This window comes from Myotis yumanensis, unplaced genomic scaffold (assembly GCF_028538775.1).
Source record: "Myotis yumanensis isolate MYYU_CA2020_CCGP unplaced genomic scaffold, mMyoYum1.0.hap1 SCAF_2, whole genome shotgun sequence".
Lineage (NCBI taxonomy): Eukaryota > Metazoa > Chordata > Mammalia > Chiroptera > Vespertilionidae > Myotis > Myotis yumanensis.
Genome location: NW_027223753.1, coordinates 100,968,708 through 100,988,065, shown reverse-complemented (window position 1 = coordinate 100,988,065; position 19,358 = coordinate 100,968,708). Strand labels below are relative to the sequence as shown.

Genomic DNA, 19,358 nt, shown 5'->3' with positions numbered 1-19,358 from the left:
CCCCCCCCCCCCCACAGTCCTGATCACCCCCAACTGACCCCCACTGATGGCCTGCTCGCCCCCAACTGGCCCCCCTGCTGGTCTGCTCACCCCCAACTGCCCCCCCAGCCTGATCACCCCCAATGGCCCCCCCACACCGGCCTGATCACCCACAACTGCCATCCCATCCTGGCCTGATCACCCACAACTGCCCTCCCCTCTTGGCCTCTAACCGCCTCTACCTCGGCCCCACTACCATGGCTTTGTCCAGAGGTATGTCGGGAAGGTCTCCTGGAAGGTCTCCTAGTCTAATTAGCATATTACTTTTTTATTAGTATAGAGGCCTGGTACAAGGGTGGGGGCCGGCTGGTTTGCCCTGAAGGGTGTCCCGGATCAGGGGGGGGGGTTCCCTTGGGGAATGGGGCGGCCTGGGCTAGGGGCCTGTGGTGGTTTGCAGGCTGGCCACGCCCCCATGGGGTGAGGGTTCCCACTGGGGGGGTGTGGCCAGCCTGGGTGAGGGGATGATGGCTGTTTGCAGGCTGGCCACGCCCCCCAGCGGGGACTCTTACTCCATGGGGATGTGGCCAGCCTGGGTAAGGGCCTGAGGGCCGTTTTCAGGCTGGCCACGCCCCCCCCCCCAACCCAGGCTCCTAGCCCCTCCTAGAGAGGAGGCCAGCCCCTCCTTTTGTGTTTTTTTTTTCCCCAGCCACTCCTTGAGCAGAGGCCAGGGCCGGCTGGAAGCCTGGGTCACCCCTGACCTGAAAGGACAGAACAGGACTGATAGCTGTGTCCTTAACCCCTCTTCCAAGAAAAAGCCGCAGAATGTATCAGTTACTCAGCCTGCCCTTATCTCGGCCAATGGGAAAGTGGGGGAAACTAGCCCAAGGCCAAGACTATGCTCCATCCCCCTGTCTTTGTGTAACCAGACCCTAGCTGCACCCTGCCCTTGCGTCACTAGCCCCCGGCCCTCACTCAACCAACCGGAATCGGCCAAATCAGTGGTCAGAGTGTGCCCCCACCCCCCGACCCCAAGCCCTATAAATTCTTTGTTCTCTTGGAACTCGGGGCTCTCTCTTGCATCCAGTAATGGAGGCGGGGGGAGGACCAAGTCCCGGGCTTGAATAAAAGACCCTTTGCTTTTGCATCGGAAAAGGCTCCCTGGTGGTGGATTATTGGGGACCCCGAACTCTGGGCATAACAGACCCAGGTTCCCAACCACTCCTTCAGCAGCGGCCAAGGCGGGCGGGAAGCTTGGCTTCCTCCGTCGCCAGGGGCAACCCAAGCTTCCAGCTTTGTGGCTGCTGCCATCTTTGTTGGGTTAATTTGCATACTCGCCCTGATTGGCTGGTGGGCGTAGCGGCACCCGCGCACCCACTCCAGGGGGGTGGGAGCTTCCCCTGTCCCCAGCTTCCGCACGCCCCCCCAACCCCGACTCCCAGGTGCATGTGCGTGCGTGCTAGCCAGGCGGAAGCATCCCCGGCGTCTGCGCACGCCGCCCCGCCCCCCCGCCGCCCCCCCCCCCCAGCTTCCCGGGGCCTGCGCATGCTCAAGCAGCTGCAGGGCAAGAACTTCCCCAGTGTCACCATGGCGATGCGGGGGAAGCTCCCGACCCGACCCCGTCTCCCCAGTGCCTGCATGCGCGCGCCTGCCAGGTGGGAGTTTCCCCATATCACCATGGCGACACAGGGGAAGCTCCCACCCCAACCCAGACTCCCTGGTGTCTGCACACGCCACCTTGCCCCCGGCTCCCTGGCGCCATGTCGATGCAGGGGAAGAACCTGCCCCGCCCCTGGCTGCCTGGTGCCTGTGTATGCAAATTAACCTGCCATCTTTCTCAGGTTAATTTGCATACTCACTCTGATTGGCTGGTAAGCGTAGCAGAGGGATGGTTAATTTGCATGTTTCTCTTTTATTATATAGGATGTTTCACAATATATCTGTGAAGGACCACTTTTAAATATTGCCAAAGTGTTGCAGACTGACACTTTTGTAAAATATAAAAATGAACAACTAGAAAAATGAAATGAAAAAAAAAAACCAAGGACTTATAAAATATAAGCCCATATGTGGTTGGTTGAGTAGCAATGTAAAATTGTTGCAAATGTTTCTAAAAGTTTGCCCTCGATTTCGGTACTTAGCTTATTATGAATCAGGGATAGTTTATAGACCAGCAGTAGGCTGCAGACGGCAGGTTGAGGGTACCAGTGTAGATGGCAAGATCCCTTCCTTAAGGTATGGTCAGCCAACCTAGAGGAGCTCACTGAAGATCAGTGATGCTAGATTGACAGCAGTGCTTCTCAAACTGAGGACCCCCAGAAGTTCTTGTTTATTTAGCAACTAGAGGCCTGTTGCATGAAGAGATTCATGCAATAGGCCTTCCTTTCCCCTGGCTGCTGGCAATGGTTTTCAACTGGCACCCGGCACCCAGGCCTTCGCTCTGGCCGGGCTCCAGCCAGAGCCGGCCCCAGAGCCATGAGGCTTTGCTGCTCTGCGGGCCCCGTGGCCATGAGACTTTCGCTGCTCTGCTGGCCCCGCGGCCGTGAGGCTTTCGCTGCTCCATGGGCCCCAGGGCTGTCAGGCTTCGCTCCACCGCTTGGAGCCTATGTATGCAAATTAACCGCCATCTTTGTTAGGTTAATTTGCATACTCTCCTGATTGGCTGGTTAGTGTAGCAAAGTTATGGTCAATTTATGTGTTTGTCTATTATTAGGTAAGATATGTACCCTATTAGAAATTAAAACTGAGTTTTAATTTAGCAACTGGGTTGTTTTTTTTTTTAAATTAAATCTTTATTGTTTAGATTACATTTGTTCCTCTTTTTTTTCCCCCCATAACTCCTCTCCTCCCAGTTCCCGCCCCACCCTCTGCCCTCACTCCCCACCCACTGTCCTCATCCATAGGTGTGCACGATTTTTGTCCAGTCTCTTCCCACATCTCCCACCCCCCTTTCCCCCCCAAGCATAGTCAGTCCATTCCCTTTCTATGTCCCTGATTCATTATCATCACCAGTTCATTCTGTACATCAGATTATTTATTCACTTGATTCTTAGATTCACTTGTTGATAGATGCATGTTTGTTGTTCATAATTTGTATCTTTACCTTTTTCTTCTTCTTCCTCTTCTTAAAGGATACCTTTCAGCATTTCGTATAGTACTGGTTTAGTGGTGATGAACTCCTTTAGCTTTTCCTTATCTGTGAAGCTCTTTATCTGACCTTCAATTCTGAATGATAGCTTTGCTGGATAAAGTAATCTTGGTTGTAGGTTCTTGGCATTCATCACTTTGAATATTTCTTGCCATTCCCTTCTGGCCTGCAAAGTTTCTGTTGAGAAATCAGCTGACAGTCGTATGGGTATTCCCTTGTAGGTAATTGAGTCTCTTTCTCTTCCTGCTTTTAAGATTCTCTCTTTGTCTTTTGCTCTTGGCATTTTAATTCTGATGTGTCTTGGTGTGGTCCTCTTTGGATTCCTTTTGTTTGGGGTTCTCTGCGCTTCTTGGACCTGTAAGTCTATTTCTTTCACCAGGTGAGGGAAGTTTTCTGTCATTATTTCTTCAAATAGGTTTTCAATATCTTGCTGTCTCTCAACTTCTGGTACCCCTATAATTCTGATGTTGGTGTGTTTGAAACTGTCTCAGAGGCTCCTTACACTATCTTCGTATTTTCGGATTCTTTTTTCATTTTGCTTTTCCAGTTGGGTGTTTTTTGCTTCTTCGCATTTCAAATCTTTGACTTGATTCTTGCGCTCCTCTGGTCTGCTATTGGGTGTCTGTATAATATTCTTTATTTCAGTCAGTGTATGCTTAATTTCTAGTTGGTTCTTTATCACAACATCGAGGGTCTCATTAGATTTCTTGAGGCTCTCATCAAGTTTATCGGCAGTTTCTAGCAAATTATTGAAAGCCCTCAAAAGTGCGTTTTTTAGCTCTATATCCTCCATTTCTGTCATTTTTTTTGTCTCCGCATTTTTTATGCTTTCTTGGTGCACCCCCTTTTGGTCTTTGTGCGCAGTCTTGTTGTAGTTAAGCCTTAATTGTTGTCGGCAATACTAGGGGTGAATTGACCTCCAGGCTAACTGGCTATGAGAGTCAGCTGTGTCTGCAGTGGGAGCGCTTCTGTGCTGAATCTCTAGGGCAGTGCTAGTCTAGCCTGTGCCTGAGGCCATCCGGCAAATGCCTCTGTGCAGGGCTTGGGTGGGGCGGGTCCCAGGGGATCTACAGGGCGGGCGGGGCGAGCAGTTGGGGCAGGAACTCGGAGGCGGCTTTCTTCTAGATGGAGGTGCTTCCAGCAGTCATTTTTCCTGTGCTGGGACCTCCTGGGGCAGGACTGACTAGCAGCCATTTCTGCTTGCTCTGCCCTGGTGATTCCCTGAGACTGCCCCACCCAATTTACAACCCCACTCAAGCTGTGTGCAGCAGCTCTTGCATATGCATGGCCTGTCCTTTTCTCAGGCTAAATATCTGTCAAACAAGCTGCAGCTGCATCAGGGAGCCCCAAACCTATCAATAAAAGATCCAAGACCCAGCACCAGCACTAGCTTGCCTTGCTTCACAGCTGGGCCTCATCTGGGCACTTCCAAACTTGATACAAAGAGGAGGAATCTGCAGATCTCTCTGTAGCCCAGGCAGTGGCTGACTCTGCACCTCCCTGGAGAACCAAGAACCAGTGTACCCAGTGGTCAGTGTGAGACCATACCAGATTACAACTCCTCACATCCGTAAGTGACACACTCAAGGGGCAGATTCAGTGAGCACCAAAGCCCCACTGAAGCAAGTCCTGCTCCATAAGAGTATCTCCTGCACAGCAGCTCTCCCCCTATAGTTGCAGCTGGTTCCCACAGCCAATTGGCCTGTAGGTCAATTCTTCCCAGTGACACCAACCTCAAGCAAGGCTCAACTATGACAGAACCGTGCACACAGCCCACAAAGGGGTGCACCAAGAATGTCCACCTCAGGTGACTGGGGAGGCTGAGCCACTGGGCCCCATAGGACACCTACACAAAACCACTCTATCAACTCAAGGAGACTTAACAACTACCCAGTACATAGAAACAAACACAGGGAAGCAGCCAAAATGCAGAGACAAAGAAACATGTCACAAATGAAAGAAATGGAAGAAAGCAAACTACTGGATATAGAGTTAAAAACTACAGTTAAAAGGTTACTCAAGAATCTTCTAGAAACCTCTGAGGAACTTAGTGAGACCTTCAAGGATCTTAGTGAGAATGCCAAAAAAATGGAAAAGGACCAGTCAGAAATTAAGCATACAATTGACTGAAATAAAGAATATCATTTAGGGATTCAACAGTAGACTAGAGGATCCTGAGAATCAAATCAATGATTTGAAATACGAGGAAGCAAAATACACCCACCAGAAGAGCAAAAAGAAAAAGAATCCAAAAATATGAGGATAGTGTAAGGAGCCTCTGGGACAACCTCAAGCGTATAAACATCCGAATAATGGGGGTGCCAGAAGAAGAGAGAGAGCAAGATACTGAAAACCTATTTGAAGAAATAATGACAGAAAACTTCTCCTACCTGGTGAAAGAAATAGACTTACAAGTCCAGGAAGCGCAGAGAATCCCAAAGAAGAGGAATCCAAAGAGGACCACACCAAGACACATCATAATTAAAATGCCAAGGGCAAAAGACAAAGAATCTTGAAAGCAGCAAGAGAAAAACAGTTAGTTACCTACAAAGGAGTGCCCATACGACTGTCAGCTGATTTCTCAACAGAAACGATGCAGGCCAGAAGGGATTGGCAAGAAATACTCAAAGTGATGAATAGCAAGAACCTACAACCAAGATTACTCTACCCAGCAAAGCTATCATTTAGAATTCAAGGTCAGATAAAGAGTGTCACAGACAAGAAAAAGCTAAAGGAGTTCATCACCACCAAACCAGTATTATATGAAATGCTGAAGGGTATTCTTTAAGAAGAGGAAGAAGAAGAAAAAGGTAAAGGTAAAAAATTATGAACAACAAAATGACAACAAATACATATTTATCAATTGAATATAAAAATCAAATGAATAAATAATCTGATGAATAGAATAAACTAGTGAATGGAATAGAATCACAGGCATGGAAATGGAACAGAATGACGATTCTCAGAGAGAAGGGGGTGTCGGGGGGTTGCGGGAAGAGATTAGACAAAGATCTTATATGCATGTATACATTACCTATGGACACAGACAATAGGATGGCGAGGACCTGGGGTACGGTGGGAACCAGGTGGAAGGGAGCTATGGGGGGAAAAAAGAGGGACATCTGTAATAATCTCAACAATAAAGACTAAAAAAAAAACGGGGGTGTTTGATTTTGTCAGATGCTTTTTCCTGTATCAATTGATATAATCATGTGATTTTTTTTCAATTTGTTTATGTGATGTGTCATGTTTATGTATTTATTTTTAAAAATATATTTTATTTTTTTGTGGAGAGGAAGGGGGAGGGATAGAGAGTTAGAAACATTGATGAGAGAGAAACATTGATCAGCTGCCTCCTGCACACCCCCTACTGGGGATGTGCCTACAAACAAGGTACATGCCCTTGACCAGAATCAAACCTGGGACCCTCAGTCCGCAGGCCGACACTCTATCCACTGAGCCAAACCAGTTATGGCTGTGTCACGCTTATTGATTTGCAGATATTGTGCCAGCCTTGCATCCCGGGAGTAAATCCCACCTGATCATAGTGTATGATCTTTTTAATATATTACTGGATGTGATCTGTTAATATTTTGTTGAGGATTTTAGCATCTGTGTTCATCAGGGATATTGGCCTGTAATTCTCTTTCTTTGTAGTGTCTTTATCTGCTGTTTTGTTTAGGGTAATGCTGGCTTCATAGAAAGCTTGAAAGTGTTCCTCTTGAATATTTTGGAATTGTCTGAGGAGGATCGGTGTTAGTTCTTCTTTGAATATTTGGTAAAATTCCCCTGTGAATCAGTCCGGACCAGAGCTTTTGTTTGCTGGAAGTTTTTTGATTACTGCTTCAATTTCATCGGTAGTTATTGGCCTATTCAGTTTTACTGGTTCTTCCTCATTGAATTTTGGAAGATTGTATTTTTCCAAGAATATGTCCATTTTGTCTAGGTTGTCCATTTTATTGGAATAGAGTTTTTTGTAGTATTTTTTTTTTTACAATCCTTTGTATTTCTCTGGGGTTGGTTGTTACTTCACCTCTCTCATTTCTAATTTTGTTTATTTTTGTCTTTTTGCTTTGTTACTTGGTGAGCCTGGCTAGACGTTCATCAATCTTGTTTATCCTTTTAAAGAACCAGCTCTTGATTTTATTGCACTTTTTTTTTTTTGTCATTTATTTCCACTCTGATCTTTATTATTTCCTTCCTTCTACTTACTCTGGGCTTTTCTTGTTGCTCTCTAGTTTTTTAAGTTGTAGGGTTAGATAATTTATTACAAGTTTTTCTTGTTTTTTTGAGGTAGGCCTGTAGTACTATGAACTTCCCTCTCAGGACTGCTTTTACTGTGTCCCATAGATTTTTGGATTGTTGTGTTTTCATTTTCATTTGTTTCCAGAATGTTTTTTTATTTCCTCTTTGATAGCCCATTCATTGTTTAATAGTATGCTCTTTAGCCTCCAAGTGTTTGGATTTTTTTTTATTGTTTTTATTGTTGTTTAGTTCTAATATTATGCCATTATGATCTGAGAAGATGCTTGATATAATTTCAGTCTTCTTGAATTCGTAGAGACTTAGCCTGTGTCTTAATATGTGATCTATTTATGAAAGTGCACTTGAGAAGAATGTATATTCCGTAGTTTTGGGGTAAAATGTTCTGAAAATGTTTGTCAGTTTATTCCATCTGATCTAGTGAGTTGTTTCAGATTGTTATTTCTTTGCTTGATTCTCACACATGTTGGTGAATTTCCCATCCAGCTGTTTGAGCATCCTTATAACTATTACTCTGAATTTTTTCTTTGTCTAATTGTTTGCCTCAATTTCATTTATTTCTTTTTCTGGTGATTCCTCCTTTACTTTCATATGCGTGTTGTTTCTATGTCTCCTCAGTTTTGCTGTTTCTTTGTAATTGTATCTATGTTTTGGATCAAACAGGTATGCCACCCAGATTTTTTGAATTGGTCTTATGTTGTAGACTAGAGGCCCGGTGCACAAAAATTTGTGCACTGGCGGTAGGGGGGGTGTCCCTCAGCCCCACTTGTGCCCTCTCACAGTCTGGGACCCCTCGGGAGATAATGACCTGCTGGCTTAGGCCTCGCGGCTCCGCTGATCCCGGGTTCGGGAGGCATATTACCCTTTCACTATATAGGATAGAGGCCTGGTGCACGGGTGGGGGCTGGCTGGTTTGCCCTTAAGGGTGTCCTGGATCAGGGTGGGAGTCCCGCTTGGGTGCCTGGCCAGCCTAGATGAGGGGATGATGGCTGTTTGCAGCTGGTCACACTCCCTTCAGGGTGAGGGTCCCCACTGGGGTGCCTGGCCAGTCTGGGTGAGGGGCTGAGGGCCATTTTCAGGCTGGTGGGTGACTGAAGCTCCCAACCTCTCCTTTTTTCTTTTTTTTATTCTGGGATTTATTTACCTTCTATGGCTATCACTGAAACTGAGAGCCAGCTTTAGCTCTGAGGCTCAGCTCCAGCTCTGAGACCTCGGCTGCTGAAAGCAGGTATCTGGTTTGTTTGGCTTCTATAATTGAAACACTGTTGCAACTCCAGCTGTGAGGCCCGGCTGGCTGAAAGCAGGTTTCTGGGGATTGTTTAGCTTCTATAATTGCAACATAGTTGCTTAGACTGCAGCTCAGAGGCCGGCAGCGGCAGGCAGGGAACCTTGGCTTCCTCCTTCACTGGAGCAAGCAAGCCTGTTCGCTTCAGCTGCCTGGCTGCCAGCCGCCATCTTGGTTGGCAGTTAATTTGCATATCGCCCTGATTAGCCAATGGGAAGCGTGTCGGAGGTATGGTTAATTACCATGTTTGTCTATTATTACATAGGGTGTTTTGTGGGACTCAGTGGTGCAGTTTCTCAGGTCTCCTGGGCTGGGTGTTCTAGGGAGACCCCCTACTTGAGATATTTGGTTTCTTCCAATGTAGTTGGGTCTTGATTGTTATTGTCCCTTCTGTTGATGGAGTCTCCTTTCAGGGTGTCTTATTTTGTGGCTTGCTTTCTTCTACTTCGTGCCAGCTGTTGTGGAGGTGGTGATGGACAGCACAAAACACAACACGACAAGAAACAGCACAGATGTGACTGAATCCAAATGTACACCAGACACCTATAATCCCAATAAAAGTGACCTCCAGAGAAAGAAAATTAGGAAAGAGAAAAGAGAGCAAAAGTTATATTGAGAAGTAGAAAAGGGAAAAAGAAACACAACAAAAACAAACAGAACAAAACCAAAAAAAAGAAATAAGGAAAGAATGAAAAAGAATATGGGGAGAAAACACAACAAAACAAACAAACCAAAAAACACAGACAAAAGACACCCAAAAGGGAACAGAATCTGTAAGAGGCAGAGCTTAAATTGAGAAAATAAAGTTAAGGAATTTGATGAATAGGGGAACGCCACAGTTTAGAAAAGAGGAGAGAGCAAGAGAATTAGTGGATAAGAGAAAAAAATAATTTTTAAAATTGTTTTTTTTTTTAAAGAATAGAAAAGAGAACAGATAGGCCTGAATTTAGGAAGTGAAATGAATTTTAACCCTTTTAGTGCCAGGGAGCGCTCTCGTGCTCCTCCTGCAGTGTCACTATTAGATGCTAGTAGTTCACTCTTTATTGACAAATGGCACCTAAGTGCAGATTACTTATGATGCCGAATGTTTGTAGTTCTAAAATTGACCACTGGCATTGAGGACACAAGAATCCTATGCAAAACGGTACCGAGCAATATTCATTTAGGAATTGTGTACTTTACTGCATATAAATTATACTTCATTAAAGTCTGTTATCAAAAAACAACAACAATAAATTCACTAAAATGATTGAGCAGAACAGGTGTGTGAAGCTTTGAACGGCTCGGGGCCCTGGGAGCACATCTAGAGCTCAGTCTAGCTAGTGGTCAGCAATTTTTTTTCTACTAGTATTTTATTATACAATCAGCAAACAATATATGTCAAAGATGAAAACAAATGTAGTAAAGGTTTCCTTAAGTTTTTGAATATGTAACTTCATTTACTTGCGATTCATAATTTTTTTCTGAAACAGCTGTAAAATCAGCAAAAATGCCTTGGCAATTTTAGCATAGTTCCTAGGATATTGGTTGGCACTCAAAGGGTTAAAATTAGGAGAAGAAAAGAGCAAGAGAGGGAAAAAAAGAATTGAGTAGCAAAGAAAAAGAAAAGAGAAGGAGAAATGGAGTAAAAGCTGAGAAGAGGAAGTTAGATATATGAATAAGCCAACAGATACTACTATAATAATAACACATCCATAAAATAGATGGAGATAAATTTTACTAGTAAAAAAGGGATAAAAAGAAATGAAAGAGGAAAACTAAAATGGGGACAGGAGAAGAAAAACAGGATGAAAACGGAGAGGCGAGGAAGAAAAAGGTGAAAAATAAAATAATAAAAAACATAAATAAATAAATAATTATATATATCTACACTAAGACAAAGATGCTAATTGAACATACCTTCACTACGCCCCAAGCTCCCACCAGCCAATCTGCGCAACTATATGCAAATTAACCCAAACAAGATGGCGGCCGGCAGCCACAGAGCTGGAACAAGCAGTAGGCTTGGTTGCCCGGGTGATGGAGGAAGGCAAGCTTCCCACCTACTCTGAGCTGGCTGTGGCCTCCGCTCATGGCAACAAAGTTTCAATTATAGAAGACAAATCCCAGATACCTGCTTCCAGCCAGCCTCCACTGGGAGCTTGGGTGGCTGGGGTCAGTGGCCAGCCTGAAAATAGCCATCAGCCCCTCACCCAGGCTAGCCACACCCTCATGGGGTGAGGTATCTGCTGGGGGGCTTGGCCAGCCTGCAAACGGCCATCAGCCACTCACCCAGGCTGGCCACACCCTAATGGGGTGAGGGTCCCCGCTTGGGGGCTTAGCCAACCTGAAAACAGCCCTCAGCCCCTCACCCAGGCTGGCTAGGCACCCTAGTGGGGACCCCCACCCTGAAGGGGCTGTGGCCAGCCTGCAAACAGCCATCAGCCCCTCACCCAGACTGGACAGGCACCCCAGCAGGACCCCCTCACCCTGAAGGTGGTGTGGCCTGCCTGAAAAGGGCCCTCAGCCCCTCACCCAGGCTGGCAAGGCATGCCAGTGGAGACCCCCAAACTGAAGGTGCTGAGGCCAGCCTGCAAACAGCCATTAGCCCCTCACCCCGGCTGGCCAGGCACTCCTATATAATAAAAGGGTAATATGCAAATTGACCCTAACAACAGAACAACTGGGAATGACTGGTCACTATGACACACACTGACCACCAGGGGGGCAGATGCTCAATGCAGGAGCTGCCCCCTGGTGGTCAGTGCACTCCCACAGGGGGAGCTCAGCTCAGCCACAAGCCAGGCTGACGGCTGCCAGTACAGCGATGGTGGTTGGGAGCCTCTCCCGCCTCAGCAGCGCTAAGGATGTCCGACTGCAGCTTAGGCCTGCTCCCCTCTGGCAAGTGGACATCCCCCTGATTGCTCCCGGGCTGCCAGAGGGATGTCTTACTGCCAGCTTAGGCCCAATCCCCCAGGGAGCCGTCCTAAGCCAGCAGGTGGTCATCCTCCAAGGGGTCCCAGACTGTGAGAGGGCACAGGCTGGGCTGAGGGACCCCCCCGAGTGCACAAATTTTTGTGCACCGGGCCTCTAGTGTGTGTATGTGTGTTTATATTGCGCCTACGTGACCAACCAGTAGCCATGATGCACACTGACCACCAGGGGGCAGACGCTCAATGCACAGGCATGGAAACATGGAACAGACTGATAAATCTCAGAGGGAAGGGGAGAGGGTGGGAAAAGATTAGCCAAAGATCTAATATGTATACTAGAGGCCCGGTGCATGGATTCGTGCATCGGTGATGTTCCTCGGCCTGGCCTGTGGGGATGGGGCCAAAATTGTGTACCGGACCTCTGACATCCCCTGAGGGTTCCCGTATTGCGAGAGGGAGCAGGCCAGGCCGAGGGACCCCACTGATGCATGAATCCATGCACCAGGCCTCTAGTATATAAATAAAATGAAACTAAAAAAGTGAAGTGTCATTCACTTCAGGTAAGTTTTAATGTCCCATGTTAGGACCCCAGCTTGTTTAGGACCCCATTCTTCTGTTCTCTCTGCCACATTTGGGCTTCCTGTTAAGTAGTTAGGTGCTGACCACTGTCAGACACTGTCTTTTTGCTTTTAGCACCCTCTTTTTTTTTGTTGTTCAACAATCTTTTTTTTTTTTAATTAAATCTTTATTGTTCAGATTATTACATTGGTTCCTCTTTTTTCCCACCATAACTCCCCTCCACCCAGTTCCCACCCCACCCTCCGACCTCACTCCCCACCCACTGTCCTAATCCATAGGTGCACAATTATTGTCCAATCTCTTCCCGCACACCCCACACCCCTTTCCCCCCACCCAAGAATAGTCAGTCCATTCCCTTTCTATGTCCCTGATTCTATTATAATCACCAGTTTATTCTGTTCATCAGATTATTTATTCACTTGATTTTTAGATTCACTTGTTGATAGATGTGTATTTGTTGTTCATAATTTGTATCTTTACCTTTTTCTTCTTCTTCCTCTTCTTAAAGGATACCTTTCAGCATTTCATATAATCCTGGTTGGGTGGTGATGAACTCCTTTAGCTTTTTCTTATCTGTGAAGCTCTTTATCTGACCTTCACTTCTGAATGATAGCTTTGCTGGATAAAGTAATCTTGGTTGTAGGTTCTTGGTATTCATCACTTTGAATATTTCTTGCCACTCCCTTCTGGCCTGCAAAGTTTCTGTTGAGAAATCAGCCGACAGTCGCATGGGTACTCCCTTGTAGGTAACTAGCTGTATTTCTCTTGCTGCTTTTAGGATACTCTCTTTGTCTTTTGCTCTTGGCATTTTAATTATGATGTGTCTTGGTGTGGTCCTCTTTGGATTCCTTTTGTTTGGGGTTCTGTGCGCTTCCTGAACTTGGAAGTCTATTTCTTTCACCAGGTAGGGGAAGTTTTCTGTCATTATTTCTTCAAATATGTTTTCAATATCTTGCTCTCTTTCTTCTTCTGGCACCCCTATAATTCGGATGTTGGTACGCTTGAAGTTGTCCCAGAGGCTCCTTACACTATCTTCGTATTTTTGGATTCTTTTTTCATTTTGCTTTTCCTGTTGGGTGTTTTTTGCTTCTTCGTATTTCAAATCTTTGACTTGTTTATTGCGATCCTCTGGTCTGCTGTTGGGAGACTGTATAATATTCTTTATTTCAGTCAGTGTATGCTTAATTTCTAGTTGGTCCTTTATCACAACATCGAGGGTCTCACTAGATTTCTTGAGGGTCTCACTAAATTTATCGGCGGTTTCTAGAAAATTCTTGAAAAACCTAAAAAGTATGGTTTTGAACTCTATATCCAGTAGTTTGCTTTCCTCCATTTCTGTCATTTGTGTCCTGTTTCTTTGTCTCGGCATTTTTTATGCTTCGATGTGTCGATAGAGTGGCTTTCTGTGCTAAGTGTCCCAATTACCTGAGGTAGACACTCTTGGTGCATCCCCTTGTGGGCTTTGTGCACAGTCTTGTTGTAGTTAAGCCTTGACTGTTGTAGGTAAAACTGGGAGGATTTGAGCTCCAGGCCAATTAGCTGTGAGAATCAGCTGTGTCTACGGTGGGAGAACTTCTGTGCTGAAGACACCCTTATGGGGCAAGACTTGCTTCAGTGGGGCTTTGGTGCTCACTGAGTCTGCCCCCTGAGTGTGTCCCTTATAGATCTGAGGAGTTGTAATTGGATGGTCCCACTCTGACCACTAGGTACACTGGCTCTTGGATCTAAGGAGGTGCTAATCTAGCCTTTTCCTGAGGCTACCCAGCAGAAGCCAGCTGTAAAGCAATGCAAGTTGCCCTGGGGCCTAGGGGCAGCTGCAGTTTGTTAAGTTATTTTCAGATTACAAAGGGCCGGGCCTTTCATATGCCAAAGCCTCCATGCACGGCTTGGGCGGGGTGGGGTCCCAGGGGATCAACAGGGTGGCCGAGCGAGCAAGCAGTATGGCTGCTCTCAGTCCTGCCTTCAGAGGTCCTGGCAGTTGCCGCGAGTGCCTCCGAGAGAAAGCTGCCCTCGAGTTCCGACCGATGCCAGACAGTCCCGTTTCTCCCGTTTGAGTCTGGGTCCCCAGAGACTCACCTGGAACTGTAGCTCAGAGCCTGAGACTCCCTCCCAATTGAAAAAGACAATCGTGTCCTCAGCCGCCAGCCCTCTCTGCATGCACCTCCGCACCTTTGTATTTACTTCAGCACCGCACCTCCTTTGAGTCTCGGTATGCTTTTCTCTTTCCTTCTAGTTGTAGAATTTCCACTCAGCCAGCCTTCCTGTGGTTCTGGATGATGTCCGTTATGTCTTTTAGTTGTATTTTTGAAGTGGTTGTGCAAGGCAGCAATCTCCGGTGTTTACCTATGCCGCCATCTTGGTTTCTCCCTCAACCTCTAATGTTAATATGGCAACTACAGCTGTCTTTGAATTAGTGTTAGCATGATATGTCTTTTTTCATCCTCTTGACTGATAATGTGTTTTTATATGCAAAGTGGGTTTCTTCTCCACTTAATAAACATAGCTGGAATTTTGGAATACAAAATTACCATAATGTCCTAGCTGGTTTGGCTCAGTGGATAAAGTGTCGGCCCTCAGACTGAAGGGTCCTGGGTTTGATACGGGTTAAGGGCACATGCCTCAGTTGCAGGTCTGTGCAGGAGGCAACCAGTCAATGGTGTCTCTCTCACATCGATGTTTCTCTCTCTTTGTCTCTCCCTCTCCCTTCTACTCTCTCTATAAATCAATGGAAAAATATGCTTGGGTGAGGATTAACAACAACAACAAAAATTACCGTGAAGCACACACTTTAGTAAGTTTGATGAAAGTTTGAGGGGAAACAGTTTATTTATATAATTGCAAAGTAGTTCCCCTATAACATTTATTAAATATATTTTTATTGATTTCAGAGGGTAAGGGAGAGGGAGAGAGAGATAGGAAGAGAAACATCAATGATGAGAGAGAATCATTAATTGGCTGACTCCTAAATGCCCCCCACCGGGGCTGAAGCCCACAACCTGGGTATGTGCCCTGACTGGGAATTGAACTGTGACCTCCTAGTTCATAGGTCAATGCTGAATCACTGAATCACATTGGCTGGCCTCCCTGTGATATTTATTAATTACAAAGGGAAAATAACTTTATTTTTTTAATATATATTTTTATGATTTCAGAGAGGAAAGGAGCGGGAGAGTTAGTGATGAGAGAGAATCATTGATTGGCTGCCTCCTGCACACCCCACACTGGGAATTGGGCCTGCAATCCCAGCATATGCCCTGACCGGGAATCGAACCATGACTCCTAGGTCATAGGTCAATGCTCAGCCACTGAGCCACGCTGGCCAGATGAGAGAGTAACTTTATGTGGAGAATTTTGGCTGGCACCACCTTAAACAGGTGATCAAGTTAGCATCACCAGTTATAAGACTTAATTATGTCTCGTATACTCTGATATAATACACTGAGAAGGGCACATCACCCTTGTTGTCTTCTTTCCCAAAATACATAACATTGATCTAATCTTTGGAAAACAGGCAAATCTAAATTGCTACAAAGGAATAATGCTTTAAATGTCAAAGTCATAAAAGACAAGAAAAGACTGAATAAGAACCATCACAGACTGAAGAATTCTAAAGAGACATAACAACTAAATACAGTGTGGGATCCTGGATTGGATCCTGGAACAGAAAAAAGACATTAATAGAAAAACTGATGAAACTTAAATTAATTCTGTAATTTACTAAATAATAGTATATGAATGTCAGTGTCCTAATTTTGGTAGTTTTACTGTGGTTCTATAAGGTTGCATTAGGAGAAGCTGGGTCAAGAGTATACAGAAACTCTATACTATTTTTGCAACTTTTCTTTAAATTTGATAATATTTTGAAATAAAGGTATACAGTAAAAATAATAAAGTGGATCTGTTACAGGGCAGCATAGTTGAATGTTGTCTTTTAAAATCCCGTCTGACAATCTGCCTTTTGATTGATCTTTATATATGATTATTTTAATACTAGAGGTCTGGTGCATAAAATTCATGCACGGAGGGGGTGGCCCCTCAGCCCGCCTGCACCCTCTTCAATCCGGGACCCTTGACTCCTAACCACTCACCTTCCTGCCTGCCTGCCTGATTGCCCCTAACCGCTCTCCCCTGCAGGCCTGATCGTCCCTAACTGCTCTCCCCTGCCAGCCTGATCGCCCCCTAACCTCTTCTGCCTTGTCCCCTGCCACCGTGGCGATGTCCGGAAGGACATCCAGAAGGATGTCAGGTCTAATTAGCATACTACCCTTTTATTAGTATAGGTTATTATTGACATAGTTGGGTTTAACTCTATCATCTAGCTATTTTTTTATTTGTCCCATCTCTTCTTTGTTTCCCTTTTTCTTTTTTTATCTGCCTTCTTTTGGATTAATAGGGTGTTTTTTATTTCACCTTATCTCTTTTGTTGGTTTATTAGTAATACCTTTTGTTTTTCAGTGGGTGCTTTAGAGTTTATAGTACATGTCTTACCAATATTACCGGTATACCATTTCATGTCTCATGTAAGAGCATTACAACATTTTCGCTTTCCTGGCCTAAGTGCTATTTCATACATTTTATTTCTGCATTCATCATAAACCTTAAATACCTTGCTATTCTTTTTTTTCTATTGTGGTAAAATATGCATAACATAAAACTTACATTTTAATCCTTGTTAAGTATACAATTCAGTGGTATTAAGTGTATTTACAATGTTGTACAGCCATGCCATGTGAATAGCACCCTGATTAAGAAACAATATACCCTGGTATTGGTAATTTTTCAATACAGTTCTTTCTGGTGTAATTAGGTAAAATTAAAAGCATGCTAAATGACCATGACTAGATAATTTCCAGTTTTAAACTTTTTGAAACTGGGGTTGTATACTATACAAAAAGTTGTTCTGTTTATTTTTATAAACATCACTTATATTTTGTTTAATCAAGATATTTCTTCTTGGCAGTGGACTCTCGAAAAATTGATCAGGAGGGGAAAATCCCAACAGAAACATTGGAGAAACTGAAGAGCCTGGGGCTTTTTGGGATGCAAGTCCCAGAAGAATATGGTAAGTAAAAAAGATACCCACCTCCCTCCCCCCCCCCCCACCCCCCGCCTGCTGGTTGTCTGTCTCTTAAGAAAGTACTCTATTTTTGTTTAAAAAAAGAGTTATTTTGGGGAAGGGTGGCCTTTTAAGTGCAATATGTCCAAGATCGAGCTGTAAAATAGCTGGAATTAATAAAAACATCTGTCATTGGCTGAATACCAGATGGCTGGTTAGTGAGTGTGTGTGGACTGGCTCAGGGCAGAAAGTGTGCTTTTTTTCCCTGTGGAATGGACCAGAGACCACTGCAGGAGCTGATTGCAGTGTCATCTCCACTGTATAGTCCTTTGGTCTCTGGCATAGGAATTGCCCTTGGAGCCACTTACGCTTCATGTTGGAGGGATAAATGTGTGGTGAGAGTTCAGGTGCCAGGGTTTGGCTTCTCATACTGGTGCAGAGGAGTAAGGCATAAGGCTGTAGGGCACAAGGTACATCTAAAAAACCCTAACTTGTTCCATTACAGACCTAATGCTAGTGAGCAGTTTTGCTGTAATAAGTGTATCGGTGTTAAACAGACTGAATTATTCTCGAACCTGTGGCCTGTGGGGGATTTTACTAGGGACCTTCGAGCAGGGTCTGTGTCCTCTGAACTGTGCATAGCATCTGTGGAGCTTCATAGTGACATTTTAAGCCCCCAAGTGAAAGACCTTGTCTTTCTCCTCAGGATCCCAGAGTAATTCTATTTATGAGATTTGGCTGATCACTTGTTTCTTTTTTTGCCTAATCTAGAGGTGGTCATCCCTATTCTGTGGGATTAAGGGGACAGGCAAGAATTGTGTGCAGGGAGAGGGATAGACAGTTGTCTCAGAGACAGACACAGTCATACGCATGCATGGGCATGCACACCCACACACAGTTTTTATTCTCAGGCCCTTTTGACATGAAAGTGTGGCTCTAGGTTCTCAGCCTGCACCCACTTCTCTGAGCACTCTTTCTGAGGCTTTGCTGGCTGGGGCTGCTCCCATTGTGATCAGCTATGGGGCAGGAGTTTAGGGGAGAGTTAGTCGTGCTTTTAGTGCTGGGTGTATTTCATGGGTGTAGCTGTTCATCTGGAGGTTTTTAGTAGTTGGGGCATTTTTTCAGCCATATTTTAATTTAGGTTTGCATAGCAAATCACAGAATCCAGGAGCTTGTCTTGATGGTCTATCTCAGTGCTTCTCAACCTTCCTAATGCCACGACCCTTTAATACAGTTCCTCATGTTGTGGTGACCCCCAACCATAAAATTATTTTCATTGCTACTTCATAACTGTAATTTTGCTACTGTTATGAATCATAATGTAAATAAATATCTGATATGCAGGATGTATTTCCATTGTTACAAATTGAATATAATTAAAGCATAGTGATTAATCACAAAAACAATATGTAATTATATATGTGTTTTCCGATGGTCTTAGGCAACCCCTGTGAAAGGGTCATTCTACCCCCAAAGGAGTCACGACCCACAGGTTGAGAACCGCTGGTCTATCTTCTTCCCTGTTTTACCTAAGAGACTAAAGTTATATCACCCAGCCCCTGCACCCCAAGTTGGGCAGCCATAAGTAGGGGACCCTAATGTTTGTAGAACAAGTACCCATTGTACCCATCCTGGAACTGGTCCATTGTGAGACAAAATGTGAAAATTTAGGACAAATTAGTGTGCTATCTAATTTCCTTGATTCTGAGGCATAGCTTAATCAGGCTAAATCTTACATTATATGTATGTTTATTGCTTTGCTTTAAACTGTTCAATGGTGTATCTTTTTTTTTAAGGTGTATTTTTATTGATTTCAGAGAGGAAGGGAAAGGGAGAGGGAGAGAGAGAAAGAAACATCAGTGATGAAAAAGAATCATCAATAGGGTGCCTTCTGCATGTCCCCCCACTGAGGATTGAGCTGCAACCTAGGCATGTGCCTGTAACCTCCTGGTTCATAGGTCGATGCTCAACCATTGAGCCACAATGGCCAGGCTAAATGGTGTATCTTACTTGTCATTGTATAAAAGACCTTTCATCACATTTCCAAATGTAGAAAAATATTCTTTTATACAGAAGACATAAAATAATCATGGATGTTGCTCCCCCACAAGTGTTGGAATTCACAGCACAGACCTCTAC

At 44.8% G+C, this 19,358-nt stretch overlaps 1 protein-coding gene across 3 annotated transcripts in view; it reads left to right on the top strand.

Moving 5' to 3' along the window:
- ACAD9 (acyl-CoA dehydrogenase family member 9) overlaps positions 1 to 19,358 on the top strand; it is a 61,383-nt gene that overhangs the window by 10,958 nt on the left and 31,067 nt on the right. For all 3 annotated transcript variants that reach the window (XM_070405871.1, XM_070405870.1, XM_070405872.1), the window contains exon 3: positions 17,124 to 17,225. In XM_070405871.1, the coding sequence (XP_070261972.1) occupies positions 17,124 to 17,225 (102 nt within the window). The remainder of the gene's footprint in view (positions 1 to 17,123; positions 17,226 to 19,358) is intronic.